We start from the raw sequence: 27,897 nt of genomic DNA, 5'->3' as shown, positions 1-27,897 counted from the left end.
ATCGGGACCGAAAAAAGTGCGACCGCGTGTTTCGTTGTCTGTACCTGCAACCGTTCTCCTGCTGCATCGTGAATTCCAATTCACCCTGGCCATTGTAGGAGATGTCGGTGAATTGCTCGGCAAACGTGGATATAAACGGCCCAAGGATTTGGAAGGCCGTTATTCGTACCCATTTTGACTCGTCGTTCAGATGTGCGGCTAGAAGATCAGCTAGTAACAATCTACGGTGCTGACGAGTCATGCAGCAGGACACCGACATCATTACGTCGACGCATGCTTTCCGGATGCCCCATAATTTGTCGCAGCTCAGGTCGACGTAGATGGGGAACTGCAGGAACAACAGAAACAAAATAGGTAAGTACAATTTTTGACAACAAATTAATTGCATCGTATAAATATTATATGTGGATTATGCGAACGTAAAACTTGTGTCTGAATTAATTACAAGATACAGAGAGACGATACAAAATGTCGCTATCTTTCTTTAATTAATTCATTGTGTTAATATCTATATAATTATTATATAGACTCCATTTCACATGCATAAATTGAACTAATAAGTCGTACAAAATGGAAAGGTTAAATTAAAACCAAAAAATCCAAAACTATTTTGGATTTAGAGTTTAAATGGCGTCGAGTGCAAAGGATTAATACGTACGTTGCGTTTTTAACGCCGAACCTACAGAGCACTAAAAGCGATAATATAGAATATATTTTTACTTAAAGTGATAGGTTAGACTAATTTCCATATATCTGATAGCTTCCATCGTTAGCGAGTTACAATTGTTAACGAACATAAAAATTATAAAATCTTTTCTTATATTTAAATTTTCAAAAAAAGAAAAAAAAATTGAAGGTGAACCTGTTCTTTTCATAATCTTCTACGTCGTGACCTTTTCGTATAAAGCGATAAAATAGAATATATTTTTACTTAAAGTGATAGATTAGACTGATTTCCATATATCTGATATCTTTCATTGTTAACGAGTTGCAATTGTTAACGAACATACAAAATTATAAAATCTTTTCTTATATTTAAATTTTCAAAAAAAGAAAAAAAAATTGAAGGTGAACCTGTTCTTTTCATAATCTTCTACTTCGTGACCTTTTCGTATAAAGCGATAAAATAGAATATATTTTTACTTAAAGTGATAGATTAGACTGATTTCCATATATCCGATAGCTTTCATTGTTAGCGAGTTACAATTGTTAACGAATATACGAAATTATAAAATCTTTCCTTACATTGAAATTTTCAAAAAAAAAAAAAAAGTTAAAGGTGAACCTGTTCTTTTCATAATCTTCTACGTCGTGACCTTTTCGTATCAAGCGATAAAATAGAATATATTTTTACTTAAAGTGATAGATTAGACTGATTTCCATATATCTGATATCTTTCATTGTTAACGAGTTGCAATTGTTAACGAACATACAAAATTATAAAATCTTTTCTTATATTTAAATTTTCAAAAAGAAGAAAAAAAAATTGAAGGTGAACCTGTTCTTTTCATAATCTTCTACTTCGTGACCTTTTCGTATAAAGCGATAAAATAGAATATATTTTTACTTAAAGTGATAGATTAGACTGATTTCCATATATTCGATAGCTTTCATTGTTAGCGAGTTACAATTGTTAACGAACATACGAAATTATAAAATCTTTCCTTACATTGAAATTTTCAAAACAAAAAAAAAGTTAAAGGTGAACCTGTTCTTTTCATAATCTTCTACGTCGTGACCTTTTCGTATCAAGCGATAAAATAGAATATATTTTTACTTAAAGTGATAGATTAGACTGATTTCCATATATCTGATATCTTTCATTGTTAACGAGTTGCAATTGTTAACGAACATACAAAATTATAAAATCTTTTCTTATATTTAAATTTTCAAAAAAAGAAAAAAAAATTGAAGGTGAACCTGTTCTTTTCATAATCTTCTACTTCGTGACCTTTTCGTATAAAGCGATAAAATAGAATATATTTTTACTTAAAGTGATAGATTAGACTGATTTCCATATATCCGATAGCTTTCATTGTTAGCGAGTTACAATTGTTAACGAATATACGAAATTATAAAATCTTTCCTTACATTGAAATTTTCAAAAAAAAAAAAAAGTTAAAGGTGAACCTGTTCTTTTCATAATTTTCTACGTCGTGACCTTTTCGTATCAAGCGATAAAATAGAATATATTTTTACTTAAAGTGATAGATTAGACTGATTTCCATATATCTGATATCTTTCATTGTTAACGAGTTGCAATTGTTAACGAACATACAAAATTATAAAATCTTTTCTTATATTTAAATTTTCAAAAAAAAGAAAAAAAAATTGAAGGTGAACCTGTTCTTTTCATAATCTTCTACTTCGTGACCTTTTCGTATAAAGCGATAAAATAGAATATATTTTTACTTAAAGTGATAGATTAGACTGATTTCCATATATCCGATAGCTTTCATTGTTAGCGAGTTGCAATTGTTAACGAACATACAAAATTATAAAATCTTTTCTTACATTAAAATTTTCAACAAAAAAAAATTAAAGTGAACCTGTTCTTTTCATAATCTTCTACGTCATGAACTTTTCGTATAAAAAAATATATATATTCCTCTATAAAACTAGAATTAACATCAATTTTATCACAATGTACGCTTGAATTTGAAGATCAATTCGATCGTTTCCAATAAAGGGCGTCTCCGAACCGTCGACGATTCTCGAAACCGAAAATACGAATCCGCCCAAGTCGTGAACTTTTCGTATAAAAATATATGTATATTCCTCTATAAAACTAGAATTAACATAAATTTTATTACAATGTACTCTTGAATTTGAGAATCAATTCGATCATTTCCAATAAAGGGCGTCTCCGAACCGTCGAAGATTCTCGAAATCGAAAATACGAATCCGTCCAAATCGTGAACTTTTCGTATAAAAAAATATATATTTTCCTCTATAAAACTGGAATTAACATCAATTTGATTACAATGTACGCTCGAATTTGAAAATCAATTCGATCGTTTCCAATAATGGGCGTCTCCGAATCGTCGACGATTCTCGAAACCGAAAATACGAATCCGCCCAAAATGGCCGTCGCGGTAGGTTCGGCGTTAAAAAAATAAACGGCAATTTCATGTCCGTTTATCTTTTATCTAGCGGATGCACGAAATCGCGTTCTAAATAAATAAATAGGAAATTTACACTCACCAAGTCCCTGAGCAACGTTCTCTTGCTGACGAGCGAGCAGATCTCCGGAAAGCGCAGAATGGTGATCCGTCTGATGCAGAATTCTTCATCTTTGCAGAGGGCAACGTATCGACGTAGGAAAAGCTTCTCCGTCGCCTCCTTCCCGATCAGCGGGGCTATGTCGATCATGAGCTGCACATCGATGTAAAATTAGACGTTACATTTTGAGGTTTCTAAACCCGTCGAGCTCCTACGATAGACTGATCGAACGGATGGTCGCCGAAGGAAAGGAGGCGGACAGCGAGGGAATGAAAGGGACTAGCGGCGAGTAACGATTTGCACCGCGTAACGATTCTGCGCGTGGCGACACTGCGCCTGGCGATTCTGCGCGTGGCGATGCTGTGCGTGGCGATTCTGCGCGTGGCGGCGATTCTGCGCGAGTCTCGGACAAAGAAACGCAACATTTCGGACGTGTCGGCGTCTCTCACGCGCGATATATATTTCCCCTCGGTTTTCTACGCTCGTGGTCGTCCCCCGTGTTGATTCGGAACGTCTCTCTCGTCCGGTCCGGCTTACGGTCGTGGTTTAACGAAGACATAAATCGCGCCGTTCCGCTCATCAAAGCTGGCTGTGATACGAGTCCAAGCCACCACATCACAACCACTCTGATGGGAGGAACAGTCGAACTCGCGTCGCCGAACACCTGGAAATAAATTCACCGCAGGAGGTGGTACCGAAACGAATCGGATCGAATCGTATCGAGTCGGACAGGGATGCTGGATACGCTCGCATCTGTTTGATCGATCGACTCTCGCGCGGGGGGACACGGGAGCCGGGTGCGGATCGATCGCCGCCCACGATTTTCGAGGACCGTCTTCTTCTTCTCGGCGCCCGCATGCGCGCCCCCGCTCGTCGAAATCAGTGGGTCATTGTTCAACGACGAATTTAATTGTTCGCAGGCTGGGGGCGGGGGGAGGTAGGCCGCCAGAAGTGAATCATCGCGCGGCGAGAACGCGACAGACGCGTCTGTGTATGTGTCACTCTACGCACGTTCTCGCGTTCTCCGGCACGCTTTTCAAGGTTATATAAACGCTCTCCCATAGATTTTGCAAGACGATTTTGGAAATATCAATTTTGATATTTAATTATTAGCCTCGCTCGTACACGCAATGGACATACATCGAACATGCAGAATAAATGTAACCCTTTGCACTCGAAACAGATTTGTGGAAACGTTGAGATTACGTTGTAGTCGGAGTCGAGTTCAAAGAAAAATTGTGATGTTGATCGGTGATTTTCTAGGAACCGATGAATAAAAGATTTCGCGTTTTTAATTATGCATTTTACGTGGCTAGCTTACAGGTGCAAAGAAAAATATGTAATTGGAAACAGATGGTGCGTTCCGATATGAATATATTGTGTCGCAGTATCGGCGAGATCCGAATGCAAAGGTTAAATGTGTCTCGATTCGTTTAAAATCATAAAGCGTTAAGCGACGGACACATTTCTAGCAAACGCCGGCGATTCTCCAGAATACCTGGTATATCGTGGCGTTGCTGCATTTCCATGCTCATCGGCAAGAGCTAGAATACATAAAAGGTGCGGCACAATTAGAAACGAGTTCTCATTTTTTTACTAATTTACTATCTAAACGGCGATCATAATTTTCTATCGAACGCCCTTGATTTCCAAATAGACGCGGTATATCACTGGAAGTTCCTACTCTAAATACTTAGTAATTCTTACCCTTGCGTACATATAAAGGTCCGAAACAAGGGGAAGCGAGTTCTTTTTCCTTACTATCCTTATTATCTAAGAGGCAATTAGACACTTTTTCCCGTCTTACCCTATTGACACGACGGGTAAGAAGGGAGGATATAAACGCGAAGGTACCTTCTTGTCTTGTGATTGCTATGATTCCTTTGACTATCACCCGCGATACTCCGGGACACCTGGTATATCGCGGCGTTGCAACATCTATACATGGGACACGGATAGGTACAGAACAAGTAGAAGCAAGTTCTTATTCTTTTACTGACTAACCATCTAAGAGTTGATTATTATACATTGCTACTGATCGCCCCGCGATTCCCTGGGACAGCTGGTATGTCGCGGGACGTTTCAATACACTAACATTTGATCCTACGGGATGAGTAAAAGATATATAGAACAAGTGGAAAAACGAGTTCTTATTCCTTCACGGTCTTATTATTTAAGAAGCAATTAGGCACCCGTCGTCTCTTGCTAACTTCGGCAGTAGAACAGCTAGCAAGGGGGGGGGGTGGTTTTCGTCATGCGGTTTCGTCGTATGAACGCTATATTATTTACACGACCGCGCGTACAATTCTCCGAGGCATCCGGTATATGGCGGGGTTACTACATATATTTCACGGACTTCATCGGATACGTAAAAGATACAGAACAAGGGCAGACGCATTCTCGTTCTTTTACTGACTTAATATCTAACAGGTGATTATTATACTTTTTTCTATCAACCATCTACCATTCCCTGGGACACCAGGTACATCGCGAGACCTTTCTACGTTAATGAAACTGTCGGAACCGACGAGCAAAAGGTTCAAAACAAGCGAACAAGTGTACATCGAGTTCTTTCCCTTTTACTATCTTATTATCTCCGAGACAAATAGGCACGCTCCCTCTGGTACTAGCTGTTACATTAGGGCAGCTAATAAGAGGGGAGAGGAGGGATATATACGCTAAGGTGCTTTTCTTGTCGTGTTGATTGTTGTACCATTTTGACAAATGCGCTAGGTTGGCCGGCACACCCGATATGTCGGGCGTTCCTATAAACGCATGTGCAGTCAAATCCGGATGTGTAAAAGATGTAGGACAAGTAAAAACAAGTTCACATTCTTGTGCCGAATCGTTATCTATTCGTGCTCTTTTATCGGTCGCTCACGATTCCCTGGGACACCGGGTATAAATAGGCGCGTTTCGTTCAAACGATCGTACAAATGCGTTGAAACGTTTCCTATTGTTTTTCTCCCGACCTCGAAGAGAATCGTGGATACTCTTGCGTTGCGCTCTTTATTATACCATCGGGTTTTGCGTTTGTATAAAGGGTTCTAACCGTTCGAGTTCCAGGGCTCGTTGAGAAAACACAGTCGAAAAATGGCAAACTTGAATAATTTTTCTTTAACACTAAACCGACCGATCTGTAATGATGATTAGCGCGCATTGACTCGTAAGAGTGAAAAGATAGAATTCATTTGGATTTTGTACAGTTTTAATTATGTGACTTGTTTCAATAATATAATTTAACACTAAACCGACCGATCTGTGTGTAATGATGATCAGCGCGCATTGACTCATAAGAGTGAAAAGATGGAATTCATTTGGATTTTGTACAGTTTTAATTATGAGACTTGTTTCAATAATATAATTTGACACTAAACCAATCGACTTGTAATGATGATTAGTGCGCATCGACTCATAAGAGTGAAAAGATAGAATTCGTTTGGATTTTGTAAAGTTTTAATTATGCGACTTGTTTCAATAATATAATTTATTCGATCATTTTTCACGAAGACTTCAAAGTTTGTAGTATCGTGAAATAAAAAAATCGTTCATTTTGACCGCGGTAGATTTAGTATTAAAAACTGTTGGTCATAATTCTATCGAAAACCAACGCATGTTTTGAAAACAATTATTTAAGTTTTCCATATATATATATTATAAAATAGCAATAAATTACAACAAAATCGTGAGTGAGTCAAATTGACTCGTTTCAGCAATTTAGTGTTAAAATCGATTGCGAAGAGAACCAAGCGGCGCCGTAGCGCTCGTGAAGGTTGACGAACAAAACAAAACTAAAAAAGGAAAAAAACAGCTATGCGATGTACGTCGTGTGTAGGAAAGTTTGGGTACGACACCAAATCTAAACAGAGTGATCGCGCTGCTTTTTTAATGTAATGTAACCATTTTTTATGATTTTATACTGCTATTATTGTTAGTATTATTATTATTGTTATTATTATTACTGTTATTATTAGTATTATTATTGTAATTACTACTACCATTATTATTACTGCGTTCAATTTTTGTAGAGATATTGTAAGGACCTTTGGCCCGTTGATGTTAAATAAATAAATCAATCAATCAATCAATAAATATTGAACGAATAAATGAATTCCACCGACAAATTCAGATTAAATGATTACAGATAACGCATAAAATAGAACATCCTTTCGACCAGACCTCTCCAGTGTCCCGAAGTACGCAAAAACATAAGCCGAGCGACAAAATGTTTAAAACATTCCGCCGAGGCGCATATAAAGCCACGACAAGAACAATAGCGGGACATTAATCGTAGTTTCGCGAGTCGAATCGGAAATGGTCGACGCGGTAATTCGAACCGCGAAGCGTTCGCATCGTCGTGCTGTAGGATAGAATAAAATTATTAGACGTTCCCAGAAAGCGAACGAAGGGGGGAGGGGGGAGGCTCTCGTGTTACGGGGAATCGCGCGGGAGAGGATCGTGTATCGATGCGCCCCGATGATGCCCGCGTCGCGGATCCACGGGATCCGTAAGAGGGAGTCGGTTCGACCCTGAGAAACTACGGAGAGCCGCGAACCTTTCCCGAAAGCGGAAACCGCGCGAGGACTCTCCGGCCTCGTTGCCTCGCCGTATCGGGTCCGCGATCGGAAGTGTTCTTCTTGGAAATCGGTTGCCGCGGAATGCGAGCGCGCGCGCGCGCACGCTCCCGCGCGAGATCTATTAACCCTTTGCACTCGATTGGTGACACTGAGGCACCACTAAAATTGTTACATCACGTTCCAAGATAATTTTTACATTAACAATGTTTAGGTTTGAAAAATTGTTAACAGTTGTACGAGTCACCACAAGACTCAATTTCACACGCATAAAATGCACTTTGTCATATCAAATGGAGATTGATGTTAAAAGTGCATTGCACAACTTCCGAGCGCATAAAATGCAGTAATTCGTACGGAATGAAAATACCATCAGATTAGAGAAACTATTTTCCTTTTTTTTATATCGAATTTAAAACGTCTTCGAGCGCGAAGGGTTGGAAACAACGCGAACAATTTTTCTTTTCGCGTAAAAATCCGCAGCCGAGATCTTCGCAGAATTCGCTTCGATTTTTCAATTTATTTTACAAAGGCCGAGCCTTTTTCAATTTATCGTCGGCGTTCGCCGCGTCGTTACAACGGAATCCGTCGAGACGGCGAGAACATTTCGGCCAGCTTCGCAAAGTCGTCCGCGACCAGAGAGATCGCCGTCGATACATCTTTAACCCTTTGCACTCGAAGCCGTTTTAACTGTAAATTAAAAATCATTTTCCTGACCTGATGATTTTTCTGCCTCCATTTTATGTGACAGAGCGCATTTTATGCGTGTGAAATTGAGTCTTGCGACTTGTACAACAGTTATACTTCGAACAATTTTTCAAATCTAAATTTAATCTTGACTTGATTCTTGAATTACAACTCGAGTGCAAAGGGTTAATATCAAGCGAACAAGCGAACATTAGCGATAAAATTGTTAACTTTATCAAATAAAACCGTCCATTCGATCCAATATCTTAACAGCGACGCTCATTCCGTGTTCGACGAGTATACTCGTCGTCGCTCGATTCTCACAAATGGACGCCTTAAAAACGACACGCCACAGCCAAGTAGGTGAATCTCGATTTTCCGCTCGCGTTCGAGCTGCTCGCGCATCGCATATTCTCGCAGATCGGCAATAATCGTCCAGCGATCCGCGGCGCGAACCGAACCGGACGTCGTCTTCGAAGTCGTCGAACGCATATCCGCGGCGCAACGCTCATCAAAGCTGGCTGTGATATGATCTTTTTATTTCAACATATCACAACCACTTTGTGAGCGATGCGCTATCGCGGTGTCTTCGCCGTCCTCGGCGCGAAGATTCCTCGTCGCCGCGGAGGAATCTCGCCGCGATGACGATCTCCTCCCTCGGGAACATCCGAAAGGAACATCCCTCGGTCGCCTTAACGCGCGCGCGCGCGGTCTTTTCGTTGCTCCCAAAAGACACCGTCGCGACGGTATCCGCGCGCGTGCGGCCTGGCCGGTCGTCGCAAAGAACGGCGATCCAAATCGTCAAAAATGGCTGTGATATGAAATTCTTGGTTAGCAACACGCCACAACCAATTTGACGATTGGATCGCGTTCCTCTCCTCTTCTTCTCGTCGCAGCTTCCACGGGGCGCGGTTCCTTCGTCTTCTCGCGAGCACGGTCGAGGGGTTGGGGAAGGAGAGGGGAGGAGGAGGAGGAGGAGGAGACGAGGGCGGTAGAACGCGTGCTACGACGTCGTAAAAAACGATAGCTCTCGTGATTCGTTCGTTCCTGTTTCGCGCGAGTGTATCTCTGCTTTTCTCCGCCGGTTCCCGCGGCGACCGCGGCCGATTATTAATTAAGCGGGCACTAAGCGCGCGCTCGATGACGGGGGATGATGATGCACGGGACGCCGCCGCGCCGCTTCCACGACGATCGATTCTGCGGGTCAATCTCATCAAAATGGCTGTGATATGACTCGAAACATTCCACAACCAATTTGATGTATCGGACCGCAAAAGGTATTTTCGTTTCGGTGGCTCTCTCTCTCTCTCTCTCTCTCTCTCTCTCTCTCTCTCTCGGTGAAGCGTTTGTTTCTCTTTGTCGTCTCTTCCCTTCGTTTCTCTCTTGATTTTATTCTCTCTTGCTTGCTTTCTCTTCTTCGCTTTTTCTCTCGCTCTCTGGACTCTCTCTCTCTCTCTCCTTTCTCTCTTCTTCGGTCGCGTCCGGTTCGCGGATCCCGACTCTCGTTTCCATGCTCCCTCAATTCCGAGGGACGCGCGTTTGGCTTCCCGGACTCTCCGGTAATTATTTCCGCGTCCCTCCCTCTCTCCTTCGCTGTTCGTCGGTGTCTCTTTCTCTCTCTCTCTCGGTAGCTCCTTTTTTTGCTCGCTGAATTCCACCGGTGAGTCGCGCCGAGTACGGACACAATTTTGCTCATCAAAGCTGGCTGTGATAGTTGATCTCTATGACAAACCAACTTTGATGGTAAAAGCATGTCCCTTGTCGTGAATCTTCCTGATCCTTGCCGGAACGTCCTCTTCCCTCTGTTCTCTCCTCTCTCTCTCTCTCTTGCTCTATCTCTATTTCCCTCTATTTTCTCTTCTCTCGCTTCCTCTCTCTTTCTAGCTTTATCTCTTTCCTCTATATTCTCTTCTCTCTTTTTCTCTCTTTTCCCTTCTCTCTTTTTCTCTCTTTTCCCTTCTCTCTCTCTCTTCTCTATTTTCTCTATATTCTCTTCTCTTTTCCTCTCTCTCTCTCTATTTTCTTTTCTTTTTTTTCTTCGCTCTGTTTCTCCCTCTTGCTCTCTCTCTCGTTCTCCCGCTGTCGCTCTCCCTATCTCGTCCCGAAGCCGGCCGCTTAACTCGATATCGTCGCGCATATTATCCCGGCCGGCTGTTTTCACGGTGCGACAACGCCAGGCATTGCTAAAAACGAATTCTGTTTTTCTCGTCCGGAATTTGCCGGTGAGCGTCGATGCGCAACGGACGCCGGATGAAAGACAAGATAGTGAGACGCGATAGCGTGAGAACATCTCACTACCTATGTCTTTCAGACGGAATCCGTCCGAGAGACTGCGGAACGCGTGCAACCGACACGGAGATCTATTTCTCTCTCTTTCACTCTCTCTCTCTCACTCTCTATATATATCTCTCTCTCTCTCTCTTTCACTCTCTCTCTCTCACTCTCTATATATCTCTCTCTCTCTCTATATATATATATATATATATATATATATATATATATATATATATATATATCTCACTCTCTCTCTCTCTCTAGAGAAAGATATATCGCTATATCTATCTCTTGTTTTTCGGGCACGGGTGCACAGAGTGTGTTGTGCTCTCGATACCGGCGCGGATCTCCGATAGAAATGCTTCGATTGTATAGGGCGTCGATCGGAAATCGACTCTTCCTCTTCGCTCGTCTTAACGCAAAACGCGAGAACGGCGGCCCCGCACTCTGGCCCCGTGGCATTGAGTTTCGTTTTTACAATGAGTGTTCGTTGGAGTAACAGCGCAAGTTTTACCGAAGTGAAATGCTTATTGAAGTATTTTAATACAGAGAAGTATTTGAATGAAATCGCAACCGTTTGTTACTTCGACGAGGAAACGCTGCTGACGACACGAAATCGTTTTTTGAAATAATTGATTGTACGAAAGTGGATTGACTCGCATTTTACGGAAAGGAGGTAGTTTTCATTAAATGGTAATTGATTATCCTCGTTTGTTGGAGATATTTCGGAATAGTAGGTTGATTGTAATATATCGATTTAATGACTTGGCGACGCCACTGAACTAGTGATGTTACTGATTTGGCAACGCCGATAATGTATACTATAATATATTATTGATTCTAGTTGTATATTGATTGAAATCGCCACTGATTTATGCGACGGCACTGAGCTAGTGGCGTTACTGACTTGGCGACGCCACTGAGCTAGTGACGCCACTAATAATGTATATAATAAATAATATGTATTATTATAATTGTATATCGAGTGTAATCGCCACTGAGCTAGTGACGCCACTGACTTGGCGACGCCACTAATAATGTATATAATAAATATGTATTATTATAATTGTATATCGATTATAATCGCCACTGAGCTAGTGACGCCCCACTAATAATGTATATAATAAATAATATATTATTATAATTGTATATCGATTGTAATCGCCACTGATTTATGCGATACCACTGACTCGGCGACGCCACTGATAATATATATAATAAATAACATACATTATCGATTGTAATTGTATATCGACTGTAATCGCCACTGAGAGCTAGTACTAAAAGGAAAAATAATAACGAACAAAATGTAACCTAACTTCCAACAAAGATTCGCCATCGCTGCGCTAGTCGAAACGCAACGCTCGCTCGAGTAGCGTTTCGAAGGTAAAAAAAATCGTCATCGCCGATGCGCGCGCATCGCCTAACCAATTAAGAGTCGAGCGAGAATCAAGGATTCGAGTGGCGCGGGAAAACGTTTCGACGTTTTCTCTCCGCTCTTTCCTGTTTACGCGCGGCCTCCTCTTTCTACACGTGTTAGCCCGTTCATTGACAACGAGCACAGCCACCGAGGCGACAGTGGCGCAACGACGGAATGCAGAATCGCTACGCGGAACATAATAATAATCGGAGGTGGCGTTCTCGACGCTCGTTCCGTTCGGCTCGGTCCCCTGAAATCGGTTGCGGCAGCGCGATAAACGCGCAGAGGTTGGAGTGGGGGAGGGGGGAGGGGACGGATAGATTACGGTATCTCGTCGGGGTTGTTCGAAACTTTCTGTCGGAAGAAGCTTAACGCGTTCATCGCCGAACCGCTTTCACGCGACTTTTTGCGCCCGGAAACGGGTGCGGAAACGTTGCCGGGAGATATCGACGGACCCGTCGCAATTATTTCGTAGTTTTTTTTTTTAAGAATAGATTGATCGATGGATTGATCAAAATGTCAGGTCGAGTCGTAAATAAATTCCGAGCTGGGTGGAATATCTATATAGATCTGTTGTTCCGTGTTTAATCCGTCATTGAGTTCGTGTTTAATCCGGAAAACGAAACGAGTTTTCGCTTTCGATAAATAGACGAGTGTTCGAAATATGAATAAAATAAAGTAAGAAATAAAGAAGAAAATACAGGATGAGCGTCTGACATAAAAGCGGATGTTATTTACGACTCGGGCTAACGGGCGGAGAAATATATAATAAATAATATGAACATATTGTATGAAATATATAATGATATAATAATATATGTTATTATACATTATATTATATGTATATTATTATACAATATTATATTATATGTATATTATTATACAATATTATATTATATATAATATTATAAAATATTATATAATTATATCATATACATTACATATAATATATAATAAATAAACGTATAAATAAATAGATAACGGAAGAGAATGCGACTAAAAACAGGAGAACTAAAACTAATAAAATAATAAAAAGAACAGAAAAAACAAGCAAAAGAAGAGGAGAAAAGAAATAATAGAAAAATGCAGACTTACGGTCATGGCTCGGTTAAGCAAATCGGCGGACCTACATTGGGCGTCTATAAGGGGGCAGATTTTCACCTCGATCGTGTCGGTGTCTAGAAATCCTCTCTTTATTAGCGCCATCATCGCTTCTTCGGCCGTCAGTCGTACCTGGCCATTGGGGGGGAAAAAGGAATCGGTAAATAACGAGGCGCCTATAAGTAGTAATTATCGGCCGGCTTTTCACGGTGCTTCCTCGCCGGGAAACGAGAATCCGCTGCGGTTCCCCGGCCGCCGGGTTATAGGGGCTGCCGAAAATCATTCTGGATCGCCGGCTTCGAGAGCACCGGTGAGATCGTAATCTGGCTGAGAGATAGACGGGGTCGCGCGGGGAGAGACAAATTATTCACCTGATTGTCCGAGTCCTGCAGGTATTTTATAACGAAGTCCAGCAGATGATCCTGGAACACGTCGCCGAACAGATGGGGCGCCTCCTGGCAGATCGACACCATCTGCGGCACCTCTTTCACCAGGCTGGACCGTTCCCGGATATCTGGAAAAGAAAATCTCTATTTCGGTCACTGGGATTGCAGGATCGGCGACGACCACCGCCGTTAGGCAGGAAAATTGTTCGTTTCGTGCGCGGACGCGTCTAAATTAATTTGTGCTGCTCAATTAATTCGATATCTGTCGCCGTCATTCGAGAATCGCTCGATTAGATATTATTATCGATTATTACATATTATGTAATAATCATATATAAATATTATTGTAAAATATATATCACATAAATATTATATATTATATAATATAACCATATATAAATATTGTAAAATATATAATATCACATATAAATATATGTTATATAATAATCGCACACAAATATTATATATTATGTAATAATCATATATAAATATTAACTATTATATAATAATTGCATTCAAATATTACATATGATAATATTATATTATATATGTATAATATAATAATCATACAGTAATTATATTATACATTATCGATTGTTATATTATATTATCGATTAATATAATATATATAATAATAATAACATATGTAATAATCGATTATAGTACAGTAGAAGCTAATTTATGCCAGCTCGCTGGTATTGTTATATTTTTCAAGCTTTCTTAAAATTGGGCTGATCGACTTGAGTTCCTTTTTTAGATGATAACTTACACGGATGCTAAAAATTTCATTGGTCGACGACGCACAGTCGAGCCACGACCACCGAAAGATGTCACAGTTACATCTGTTTTTTTCGTGAAAAATTGCTAGTTTTACGATGTACAAATTTTTACAGGCCGCAACAACAATGTCAGCCGATTTCCATGAAACTTTCTTCGCGCCGAGTCCGCTAAGATCTACGCATTTTCGAAATTCTCGTCATTTCCGTTTAACAAGATCGAAAGAACATCGTTTTTCAATTCATTTTATCGTTCCACTCCCGGTTGTAACACAAACAAATTTCCTGTGCAAAATTCGTTTCTCTAGAAAACCAGTCGGTCGAACAGCTCGAATGAAATACAAGTTGCGTGGAAAAAATCTGAGAAAAAGAATCTGAGACCCTTAATTTAACCTTTTCTTTCGGTCACGAGTTATGTCAAGGTAAAAACACGTCAACAGCCTAGGGCGACGAAAATCTATGTCCGTCCTTGGGCGCGCTACAATGTCCGATATAGACGAAAGAATTTTTCCGAAGCTTCGTAAAAGAAGAAGAATCGATGCGCGTGCGCGACGAAATTCTTCGAAAGGGACACGGAAAACGCGGGAAGAATGGCGGCTGTTCGTGTTTGGCTGTGATTCGTTCGGCTGAAAATTCTCGATCGCGTGTGTGGAAATCGGGACTTATGAACGCAACTGCGTTTTCCTTAACGCAATGGCGTTATTGTGAACGCAACGGCGTTTTCTTTAACGTAATGGCGTTTTCGTGAACGCGACGACGTTTTCGTGAACGCATTGATCGGCTGAACTAACAATAAAGTGAAAATCGTCGAAGATGCGCGACGTTTTTGTAAGCGCCGTTGTTCGGTCGAACAATAAAGTGAAAACCGTCAGCGATGCGCGGTGTTTCCATGAACGCGGAATAAAAATCGTCGGCGATGCGCGGCGTTTCTGTGAACGCGTTGTGTTCGACTGAGCAACAAAATGAAAGCCGTCGTCGACGCGCAGTTTTCATGAACGCGTCGTTCTTCCAAACAATAAACGACGCGCGTCATTTCAATGAACGCGTTGTTTGACAGAACAACGGAATAAAAATCGTCGGTGACGCGCGGCGTTTCTGTGAACGAGTTGTGTTCGTCCGAACAACAAAATGAAGACCGTCGACGACGCATAGCATTTCCATGAACACCGCTGATCGTCCGAACAATAAAATGAAGACCGTCTTCTACGCGCGTCATTTCAATGTACGTGTTGTTTGACAGAACAACGGAATAAAAATCGTCGTCGAGGCGCGGCGTTTCCATGAACGCGTTCTGTTCGTCCGAGCAACAAAATGAAAGCCGTCGTCGACGCGCGGCGTTTCCATGAACGCGCCCGATCAACAAAAATGAAAACCGTCATGGCCGCGCAGCGTTTCCATAAACGCGCCGATCGTCCGAACAAACGACAAAGTGAAAACCGTTGGCGTTCGAACAATGAACACCGATCGTCCCGTGGCGGCTCACGATCGGCGAGAAGCCCATTCGTGCGTCGAAAGCGAGAAAACCGAGGGTCTTACGGCGCGGGGAGCGCGCCGGCGGGGGGGGGGTCTTCCTTTTCCCGACCCAGCCGCCGGTTTCGTGGAAACGGCTGAATGGAAAAGGGCGCCGCAAAAGCCCGCGTCCCTGCCGATCGGGAAAACTCGCACCTTTCGAAGCCTGGGCCGAAGCTTCAAGGCCCATAAAAAGAAGCAGAATTCGCGGCCATTAAGAAAATTCGATCATTCGGGGCCATTAATAAAACTGCCGATCGTTCGGCTTCTCAATCACCGGACAGCTGCGACACACGAGCAAACGCGAGAACAACGAATTTCCGGAGATTTCCGAAGATTTCCGAAATTGTTCGGATCCTCGAGAACGAGCGTTCCGAGTGAAAAAAGCGAAGAATAAAGAAGAACAGCGCGACACGTACCATGCTGCTTTTGACGCCGGGTTATGTACACGGGTGCTTGCTTCTGCGCTCTGGGCGCTCGCTGCACCCTGCGATGGCCCAGCGGCGCCATTAGACCGCCGGGCCGTCTTCCTCGAGGTCCCATTCGGCGTGGCCGCCTCCGTTGCAGGAATTTCACCACGCCGAGGTTGCGGCTGATGTTCCGCCGATTCGATTTCAGGAAATAACGCGAGAAAGCCAGGTGCGAGGACTCGCGCCTCATCATGACGGGGTTCCTCCAGAATCGCGAGAGCCCGAGGGACGCGGCCAGCTGGAAGCCGAAGAGATCGTCGATGTTGCAGCACCGCTTCGGACGAGGAGCGCGCCGATTCCAAGCGTGTGGAGGATGCTCGCGGTACGCCGAGGACGCGCGGGGGTTGATCGCGGGACACATTTTGAGAACGCGCGGTGTACCGAAAACAGAACGAACACTTTAACGAAGAGCGTGGGTGCGACTGAGGGTTCCTCGGCTGCGGGAAACTCGTCTTCCCGGACCGGCCGAACTTTTCCAGCGTTGCGGAGTGGGGGAAAGCTGGGGTGGCCGCCCAGCTTCGGTAGGGCCCAGCGTCGGATGGGGCGACCCGCCGCGCGGAGTGGGGGGGAAAAGCGCGCCGACTAATCGGGGCTCGTCCCTTCCAGCCGGTTTTCACGCCCCCTTGCAACAATGCCGCGGCTGGACGGTTCATGCGGCCGAAATTGTTTCACCGTTGTTTCAGGGTTTTGGGGTAAAAGGTGCTGTTGGTTGTCGAAGTCGTCGCGACCGAAGGTTTTGAAAACTGCTCAGGCGAAGATGCGTGTGCATTTGCGGCATTGAATGCGATTCGTGTGTATATTCTTTTTTAATTTGTTTATTTAATGAATATCTAGAAATTAGCCACCGTTTCCAGGGTTAAAATTGTTGCAGGGTGGCGTGGAGGATAATAGTGAATTATCCTAAATTTTTCAGCTGCTTGTAGACAAAAGTGCGCCTTGTTTTTGTAATTATTAATATAATTACAATTATAATTACTTTCGTTGGGTATATAGAAAGACGTAAAATCGACGAACGATGGTCGACTCTCCTTGTATTAATAATAACTGTTACAAGAGAATGAATAATTATCCCAAAAGAGAAATGAATAAACTATTAAAGTAAAGAATGAATAAATTACGCGAATAAAAATTATTCACTCATTATACTGGTAAATTAGTCATTCTTTATTCCGATATTTATTCGAGAAAAGAATGAATAATTTAATTTAAAAGAGGAATGAATAAACTATTCGAATAAAGAATGGATAAATTATTCGAATAAAAATTATTCATTCCTTATTCCAATATTTATTCAAATAAAGAATGAATAAATTATTCGAATAACGAATGAATAAATTACTCGAATAAAGAATGACTAAATTATTCGAATAAAGTATGAATAAAAGAAATAATATTTTCAGATATATTCAGAAATAATTATTCCGAACAGAATTATTTTGAATAGCTAGATAACAATGCTTTCAAGCGTTACTGCTTGCTTTGAATTTGCTTCTAATTTAAAGACAGCTACGAAAAATATCAAAATATCCAAATTACAATCACGTTACAGTAACATTTACAACATTGCACAACAAAATTAAATAAAAAAAGAAATCGATGAAATTCGACATCGTCGATGAATGATTAAATCAGCGTCGCGCGATCGTCAAATCGACGAACGTAGTTGGTCCTCTATTTCTCCGTGTTTAACAAGTATATATAATTAAATTAATTAAATTAATAAACTCTCCGAGTTTCCAAGCAGAAAGAACGAGGCAAATTCGACCGACCGTGTTTTCAACTAGAAAAACAAGGCTAAGACGATCACCGTCCATTTTTCTTTCGCGACGCTCGTGCGCGACTCTGACCATAATTGGGCTTCGAATTTCACAGTTTAGCCCTCGAGAACGCAGCACGTCCGCTGGGAAAGTCGTCGGAGATATCCGCTGTTTCGAACGTCGCGTCACGTCACGGTTCCCGAAGGGTCGCCGCGGTCGAGATGGAAAGCAGAATTCGCAGAAACGTGAAAGTCTAAAAATTTCGTTTGGGCCATAAATTACCGCTTCCTCGGGTTTCTCTGCGGCTTCGTGAGGCCCATGAGCCGAGCACGTGCTCGCTTTTCCCTCCACGGCCGTTCCGCTCCCTCGACCCCCACTCCGCCGCAACCTCCCTCGTTTCCCGTTTCGCTGGGACCTCCACGAGCCGCTGCCTTCGCCTCCCCGCGAGCCTCACCGCCATCCCTCCCTCCCGCGCCACGACCCTTCTTCGTCCCTTCAGCGTCCCCGCCGCCCTTTTCGAGGCGAGATCGCCGAGCTCCTTTCTTTTCTCCGTCCGTTTGCTCGGTCCTCTTCCCCCCCGCTCCACCCCGCCGTCGCCCCCGCCCCTCCTTTACCCCGACACAGCCCCCTGCGACCATTAATCACCCGCCGAGCCTTATCTTCTCCGCCTACTCCGCCCTTACGCGCCTTCTGTCCCGGACAAGATCCCGCCAAAAATATCCCGCTGCGCTCCTTCAGGATTAACCGTCGCCGATTACGGCCGAAACGCCAACGTTAACTTCGTTTCGGGCCTCTCTAATCCTCCGGTCCGCGACGACTCCCGGGGACTCTTTTTCCCCCACTCCTCCGGGCGAACGGTCGTCACGACGAACTTTTGCCGAATTTTTTCAATGAATCAGCACGCGTCATCCCGGATTACCACCGTTACGGTATCGGTAATGAGGGATTACGAAGGTACGGAAGGAAATTACAGGCATAATAGCGGTATACCTTCGTTTACCGCTTAGGGAAGTACGAATTTGTTTTCGAACGATGTTCAACGTTCGACGTCGTTCGAACCGTGGTAGAAATGAAAGGGTGTTGTACCAATTGATCGTTCTTTAGTCGAGGGATTTTTGTTGGATTAATTTGTTCGTTCTTTATACGAATAATTTATAATTGAAGTTATTGTCCTTCTGGAATTATTATTTATGATTTATTCGAATAAGTATTGCGATAATAGAATGAATAAGAATTGTTCGTTCTTTATTCAAGCTGTTTGCCTATCGTTTTTTTCGAATAATTTGTTCCTTCCTATTTTAGAGTAATTATTCAACTTTTAGTCGAATAAATATTGGAATAGAGAATGAATAACTCATTCAATTTATATTCCAATAATTTGTTCATTCTATATTCGAATAATTTGACTGCTCTTTTCGAATAATTATCAATTCTTTATTCGAATAAATTTTGGTCATTGTTCATTCGGAATAATTATTCAGTTTTTATATGAATTCTTTATTCCAATAATTATTCGAATAAGAGATGAATAATTATTCTAGAAGAATAATGACAAAAGTTATTCGAATGAAGAATGAATAATTATTCCAAAAGAGAAATGAATAAATTATTCGAATAGAAATTATTCCAATATTTATTCAAATAAAGAATGAATAAATTACTCGAATAAAAAATTAATAAATTATTCGAATAGAAATTATTCATTCTTTACTTGAGTAATTATTCAAACTTTATTCCAATATTTATTCGAATAAAATATGAATATTTATACCAAAAGTGGAATAAATAAATTATTTGAATAAAGAATGAATAATTATTCCAAAAGAATAATGACAAAATCATTCGACTAAAGTATGAATAATTATTACAAAAGAATAATTATTCCAAAAGAATGAATAAATTATTCAAATAAGAATTACTCATTCTTCATTCGAATAATTATTCATTCGTTATTCGAATGATTTACTCATTCTTCTTTTCGAACAATCATCCATTCTTTATTCGAATAATTTAATAATCCTTCTTTCGCAATAATAATCCATTCTTTATTCGAATAAATATTGGAACAAAGAACGATTAATTTTTACCTAAATAATTCATTCATTCTTTATCCAAATAATTGATTCACTCCACTTTCGAAATAATTATCCAGTCTTTACTCGAATAAATACTAGAACAAAGAACGAATAATTAAATTTATACGAATAATTTATTCATCCCTCGAACTAACTATCCATCCATAAATTATATCTCCACCGAAATATCATTTCGATTCACCGAACTATGATCCAGCGAAGGGCGACGAAGAAAAGCTTGTCGAGGTGCGACAGGGAGACGCGCGTCCCGACAGACGGCACGAAATCGTCGAGCACCCTTCCACCATTGAAACGCGGCAACGCAAGCTGCGTTTCCTCATCGTCACGATAAAAAGGGAGACGAGGACGCACGCGCGTCGGATCGTCCCGTCAGACCCGAGCGAGCTTCCGAATGATCGTGCTGCACGTGGCGTGGAGGAAAAGCCGGGAAAGGGGGGCGGTAATCGGCCGAGAAGGCGATGCAACTGGCGTCCTCTGTGTCGAAGGGAAAGGGCGCCTCTCTCTCTCTCTCTCTCTCTTTTTTCTCGTCCGCGTCCCTCGGCTTCTCGCGTCCAAAAATACGCGAACGTAAGCGCGGTGAAAAGCGCGCCTGTGTCGCGTGCCCCCCGAATTCCCGCCGTCGCCACCCTCTCCGTCCCCCTTTCGATCTGTCCGAGGAGGAGAGCACACCGGGCACGTGTTCCGCCACGGCAAGATGTTTCCGTGGATATCGGGCCCAAAAATAGAGCCGGCTGGCCTGCGACACTCGTTCGGATTCCGGATCATGGACGATCGGGGTGCAGCCAGCACCTTTCGCCCGACAGTTGCATCCCTCCGGAGGCGCGCGATACCCTGCCTATGCTTTTACGGGAACAGCTCTCTGCCCCTATTTCTCTCTCTCTCTCTCTCTCTCTCTTGCTCTCTATGGCTGCGCGTCTCTAAACACCGAAAACACGCGGGACAAATGTCGCCTGTCAAGCGCCACCCTCGACAAAGTTGGCTCTGCAGAGTTCGACTCGGCTCGCGTTACGTCGTCGACGCCTACGATTCTATCGTCGCTGGTATAGTCTATCCAATTGGAACGCATTCAGGTCTCTCGATGTACAGCAATGTCTCCCTTACTGAAGCTCAGATTCGCACAAAAATTGACAATTTTGGAAGAGGAGATACGATTGTTCGAGCCCTGCAGCTCGTTTTTATAGTTGTTGACAATTTGTAACTATAAAAGCAAACCCCAGGGCTCGAATAATCGTGTCGTTTCTCCCCAAATTGTCCACTTTTGTGCACAATCTGAGCGTCAATTAGAGAGACATTACTGTATATCGCAAACGTGTCGTAAAATATTCCATAAAATATCGAATCGGAACAGCTTCGAGACCGCAAAGAGGTCGAAATAATTAGCGCGGTATTCAATTTTATATTTTCAACTAATTGGAAAGCAAATTTCGAAGCATCGTACGCGCCGATAGAGATTAAATTTCTTGCGCGCCATTACAGTAATGTCTCCCTAATTGACGCTAAGATTGCGCACAAAAATGGACAATTTGGGAAGAGGAGATAGGATTGTTCGAGCCTTACAGCTCGTTTTCATAGTTCTTGACAATTCGTAACTATGAAGACGTACCGCAAGCCTCTCGAATAATCGTATCTCCTCGTCCCAAATTGCCCATTTTTGTGCGCAATCTGAGCGTCAATTAGAGAGATATAACTGTACACGGTTTCGATGTGATCATTGTGAAAATTGCGGCCCTGGCGTTATCATAGAAGTTTAATGCGTTTTTACATTAACGTTTTTACGGTTAACATGGAATTAATTGTGCTGATTGTTGCGATTTGTTCATTGTTAGTCATTTGTTTATAGTGACTTGTTCGTGGCAATCTGTTCATAGTAAATTGTTCATTGTAAGTTATTCATAGTGAATTGTTCATAGGAAATTGTTCATTGTAAGTTATTCATAGGAAATTGTTCATTGTAAGTTATTCATAGTAAATTGTTCATTGTAAGTAATTCATAGTCAATTGTTCATAATAAGCTTCTCATTGTGACCTATTCATAGTAATTTGTTCATAGTAACTTGCTCATTATGACCTATTGATAGTAAATTGTTCACGGTGACTTGTTCATAGTAAATTGTTCATTGTAACTTGTTCATAATAAATTGTTCACAGTAACCAATCTATAGTAAATTATTCATAGCAAATTGTGCATAGTAAATTGTTCATAGTAACTTGTTTATGGTAACCTACTCGTAGTAAATTATCCATAGTAAATTGTGCATAGTAAATTGTTCACAGTAACTTGTTCATGGTAACCCATTCGTCGTAAATTGTTAATAGTGAATTGTGCATAGTAAATTGTTCATAGTAACTTGTTCGCAGTAAATTGTTCATGGTCACCTATTCATTGTCAATTGTTAATAGTGAATTGCGCATAGTAAATAGTGCATAGTAAATTATTCATAGCAAATTGTTTATGGTAAACCTATTCATAGTAAATTGTTTATGGTAACGTATTCATAGTAAATTATTCATAGTAAACTGTTCATACCAAATTGTTTATGGTAACCTATTCATAGTAAATTGCTCATAGCATCTCGTCCATAGTAACTCCTTCATATTAGCCTGCTCAACATCGTTGTTTATATCGCATTTTATTCTTTTATTTAATAAAATCCTCTGTTAAATTATCTGCCAATTAGACATCCGAAACAATTTTCATTTTCTATGACAAAGTGCATTTTATGCAAATGAATCTGTGTCTTGCGACTCACGCAACTGTTACACTTTTAAATTGATTTCTTAAATCTAAACTTCGTTAACATAGCAAATTATCGTAGAATGTAATATAACAAATTTTAGTGGTGCTTCTGAGTCACCACTCGAGTGCAAAGGGTTAACAAATCGCCTAAAGTTTCGTCTACTTTGAACAAATTCTAAAATCGTCGTGGTCGACGGACAACGCGTCAAGAGCGAGAAATAAAAAGACAGCGACACCGTCGTTCGTTCCTCGTCTCGCGTAATATACGTCCACGGACGCCTTTAGACGTCGAAGACGAGGACTATACGCGAGAGAGGCAGACAAAGACTATGGCGGCGGAAGACGACGACCGCGACGCGCAAGGTCTTAAAGTATTTTCGAAGGCTGCCGGGAAAGAAAGGAGCCATTAGTGGGATGAAAACGCAGTGGCGCGTCGTTCGCCACGTTTCCCCGAACCGGGGCCAGGTAAAAAGAAAACGTTTTTCGCGGAAGGATCGCTTTTCCGGTCCGGCCCGGCCCGGCCCGGCCCGCGCCGCACCCCCGGCCACCGACGACGGCGCGCTGCTTTTTCAAAGGTTCGACCGACCACGGGGGCGACGTTTCACGTTCAGATACTCATCGACGACGGAACTTTGTTGGATGACCTTTGAACACGATTTTCCGTTTCTGCGAAACAACAGTGGGCCGCTGGATCGAATATTTCAGTGACTTTTTGACAATAACCTAATTCTCTCGTAACGAAGTCCAGTCAATTTTTAATGCTTGTTAAATGTCCGTTACCCTCGAAAGTGGGAATATTAATAAAAACGATCATAAATTGTAACAGATACGACAATTTAAAGTTGAACATTTTGAACGCTACATTTGACGCCAAAAAATATGCTTCTTTTCCTCGCAATGTCCCGACGACGATAACGATATATTGAATATAACGAATTTAATATTTTTACTTTGTGGGATAATTATTTGAGCAATCAGTTAGCATCATTATTAAAGCATCTTTTATAATAAAGACTTACAATATAAGGTTTTATAATAAATAGTCTTATTGTGGGTTGTCTTAGATCGAGATATTTGTAGGTGATTGTGTTCGGTTAATAGGGAAGACGGAGAATTTATTATTTATTAATTTTGACGTTCTAGTATTTTTTTTTCTCGAGGTTCTGAATTTTTTTAAATTTTATTAACCAAGCGTTTCACTGACGTTTCAATTTTTATGAGTCAAAGTGTTTAAGTAGGGGTCAATTTATATTCCAATAATTTTCTTTACGAAATGTTGTTGCTAAAATCGCAGTGGTTGGAAGATTTTTTTGTTCTGATGTACAGATTTTTAATTTTTTTAAGAAATTATCGGAGCTTCTGAACTAGCATATTATTCCTATGTATAACGAAACACTAAAATAACTATAGTTATATAGTATACTATAATTACATATTAAACTATATTCGACGAAGTACTAAAATATTTATGCGTATATACTAAACCCTAATCAACAAAATACTAAAATAACTATGTTTATATATATTCGATCATAATCGACGTAGTACTAAAATATTTATACATACACATTAAAGAATATTTAACAAAGTACTAAAATATTTATACGTACATATTAAAGCATAATCAACAAAGTACTAAAATAACTATATTTATATATTGAATCATAATCGACAAAGTACTAAAATATTTATGCGTATATATTAAAGCATAATCAACAAAGTACTAAAATAACTATATTTACATATTAAATCATAATCAACAAAGTACTAAAATATCCTTATTACATCAACGTGGTTCTTTTGTTCGCGAAGTACATAATCCCCCGCCGAAATGCTAATAATTTTTTAACCGACTGCGCGCAATCGTTCGAGAAGAATTCATAATGAAAAATTCCCGGGCTTCCTGGGACGCGATGAATTACGATCGTGAATAGGCTCTATAATGCATTTCTTTTCTTTTTCTTTTTTCAATTAATGCACGGATTGCAGAAAAGAAAGCCCCGCAAATAAATGATCTATATTAAAGGCGCTGCTCTCTCTCTCTCTCTCTCTCTCTCTCTCTCTCTCTCTCACTCTCTCCGCGTGCACACCTATATTTATGAGTTCGCGTAAAGACCACGATGACGTTCGGTACCATTTTTTTTTTTTTAAACGTCGGACGAGAACGCGTCCGTGCCGCCGCGATAATTATTCGTCGCTTATTCGTCGATAATGGTAAATTTTGTGTCACGATTGTTTAAAATTTCAATGTATTTGAAATACCCATAGTTCACAGAAAATTCGAAATTATTATTTAACATCAAGAATGTACAATGTTAAACGTGTGTAATTATTACACAATTGTTTGTAAATTTGAAATTATACAAAATTTAAGTATTTAAATTTGTGTCGAGGTTGAAATAATTTTGGAAAATAATTTTCGAAGCGTTTATCAAAATGCAATATTAACGAACGACAAAGTTAATAAAAAAAAGAAAAAATACAAATTTCTAGTCGAAGAATGAAAAAGAATATTTATTAAAATTACTATTAGATTATAATATATAATATTATATTATGTTATTATATTTAATAATTTAATAGTACAATTATAATTATATTATTGATATTAATAATATTAATTATAATATTATTATTATTATTCTATACTATAATATATATTAATATCAATAATATAATTATAACTGTACTATTAAATTATTAAATACAATAATAATAATATATATCATAAAATATTATAAAATATATATTATTAAATATAAATAATAAATATATATGTCAACTATGACAAAAGCGGTACATCAAAGGGTCGAAAAGAAATTCAAGAAAAAAAAGAAAGCTCAAAGAAAGTCGACTGAATGAAAGAATTACGTAACGCGATTCAACGAGCCACGCGGAATCCGTAGGGTTCTGGAAACGTTCGATCTTGTCGGCGCCGTGGAAAATTGTTCTCCGCTTAGTCCGTTCGTTCGTTCCGTTTGGTCCTTAAGGGTCTACACGTTATTTTGAATTCCACGGAGCGAGAGGCGGACGAAAAAGTAAACGATGTTACGCGAGCGAGAGAGCTCGTATAAATACTTCGTAACGTACGCGGAAGCCGCGAGGCGACTTCCGGCGCGGCACGTGCTACACCGGAAGCGGGGACAATCTTGTCGTCACTTCGTGAAGCAACGGAGAGCGCCTCGTCGTCTCTGCAACCCCGACCGACCGGCTTCATCATTTACCCCCCCCCCCCCCCCCCCCGCCAAGCCCGTCGGAGTAACGCGGAACGTTCTGTCTTCGCTCAAGAACCGCGTTCTATCCTGTCGCCCCTATTTTTAAACATCTTCCGCCTACGTGCCGCCCCCTCTCTCCTCTCCTCCTCGGCCAAATAGAAGGAGAAACCGACGCGACGACGGCGAAACAAATGGCGAACCCGCCTAAAAAGGAATTTCACCCCGGAAAACAGTGCTCGGCGCCGTTTTCCGTTGCCGTTCCGCGCCCAATATCCGAGCGGTATAAATAAACTTGGCTACGCGAGCGCGTATTTCACGCGCGCTCGCGAACTCTTTCGTGACGCGGGAATGACGAAAGGGGGTTCGTTTTTTAAAATTCGTCGAGAACGGCGACCCCTTCGCGGTCTCGAAGCTGTTCCGATTCGATATTTTGTGGAATATTTTGCGACATACAGTAATGTCTCTCTCATTGACGCTCAGATTGTGCACGAAAATGGACAATTTGGAGAGAAGCGACGCGATTATTCGAGCCCTGGGGTTTGTTTTTATAGTTACGAATTGTCAATTTTTGCTTACAAGCTGACGAATAATTTGAAATAATTCACTATACTGTGGGAACCGTAGGGTAATTTTATTTTTGATGAATTGCATGTCGAATTTAAGCTTTATAATATATAATTATAATATATAAAATATATTGACTTGTATAATTAAAAAATTGCAACGCACGGAGCGCAAGAGAGAAGCGATTATTCGAGCCTCGCGCCTCGTTTTTATAATTATTCACAATCAATAACTATAAAAACGAGCTACAAGGCTCAAATAATCGTACCTCCTCTTTCCGAATTGTTCATTTTTCTGCGCAATCTGAGCGTCAATTAGGGAGACATTACTGTAATGGCGCGCAAGAAATTTAATCTCTATCGGCGCGTACGATGCTTCGAAATTTTCTCTCCAATTAGTTGAAAATATAAAATTGAATACCGCGCTAATTATTTCGACCCCTTTGCAGTCTCGAAGCTGTTCCGATTCAATGTTTTGTGGAATATTTTGCGATATACAGTAATGTCTCTCTAATTGACGCTCAGATTGTGCACGAAAATGGACAATTTGGAGAGAAGCGACGCTTCGAAATTTTCTCTCGAGTTAGTTCAAGATATAAAATTGAATTTCGCGCTAATTATTACGAAACGATGGCGTGGCCATTTTTAACGCCGCGGTGGCCATTTTCGACGCCGGCGTAGCCATTTTGAATGACGCCTCGAGAGTTCGATGGGGGCTAATATAAGCGTATTTCGCGGCTAATCTCGGTAAATTTGAATCGGTTGGAACGCGATCGTGTCACAAAAAGAGACGAAATTATTTTGGAAATCGTCAAATATTTCGAAACATTGCGCCGAGTGATCGAAGCGCGTCCGTTTGTCAATTTTCTCGATGGCGACGCGGCAGATTCGCTTTCGCGCCGCCAAGAGATTCGCAGAATACCGTTTAAAAATGTTTCAAAATGTTTCAAAATTGTCTAAAGATTTTCCTATTCATCCATGATATCTCGTATTATCATATTTCACGTTTTTCCGACCTTCGAAAAGGCGCGGGGATTCCGTAGTTCGAAATCATCGCGCGTCCCTTTCGCGACGTTCGTCGCCTCGCATCTCGAAATTGCGTACAAGCTG

The 27,897-nt window shown here is 41.0% G+C and overlaps 1 protein-coding gene and 1 long non-coding RNA gene across 7 annotated transcripts in view; one reads left to right on the top strand and one right to left on the bottom strand.

Moving 5' to 3' along the window:
* Positions 1 to 27,897, bottom strand: part of LOC117223580 (serine/threonine-protein phosphatase 4 regulatory subunit 1) — a 331,703-nt gene that overhangs the window by 12,154 nt on the left and 291,652 nt on the right. For all 6 annotated transcript variants that reach the window (XM_076518935.1, XM_033475937.2, XM_076518953.1 and 3 more), the window contains 4 exons: positions 13,650 to 13,792; positions 13,273 to 13,410; positions 3,205 to 3,375; positions 45 to 328 (listed from right to left, as the gene is read on the bottom strand). In XM_076518935.1, coding sequence (XP_076375050.1) covers positions 45 to 328; positions 3,205 to 3,375; positions 13,273 to 13,410; positions 13,650 to 13,792 — 736 coding nt within the window. The remainder of the gene's footprint in view (positions 1 to 44; positions 329 to 3,204; positions 3,376 to 13,272; positions 13,411 to 13,649; positions 13,793 to 27,897) is intronic.
* On the top strand, positions 263 to 7,314 carry LOC117223583 (uncharacterized). Its single transcript, XR_004490964.2, has 2 exons — positions 263 to 354; positions 3,302 to 7,314. It is a non-coding gene; the product is annotated as an uncharacterized LOC117223583 (long non-coding RNA).

This window comes from Megalopta genalis, chromosome 1 (assembly GCF_051020955.1).
Source record: "Megalopta genalis isolate 19385.01 chromosome 1, iyMegGena1_principal, whole genome shotgun sequence".
Lineage (NCBI taxonomy): Eukaryota > Metazoa > Arthropoda > Insecta > Hymenoptera > Halictidae > Megalopta > Megalopta genalis.
Note: the sequence above shows the minus strand (reverse complement) of the source record. Positions and strands in the feature narration are given on the sequence as shown.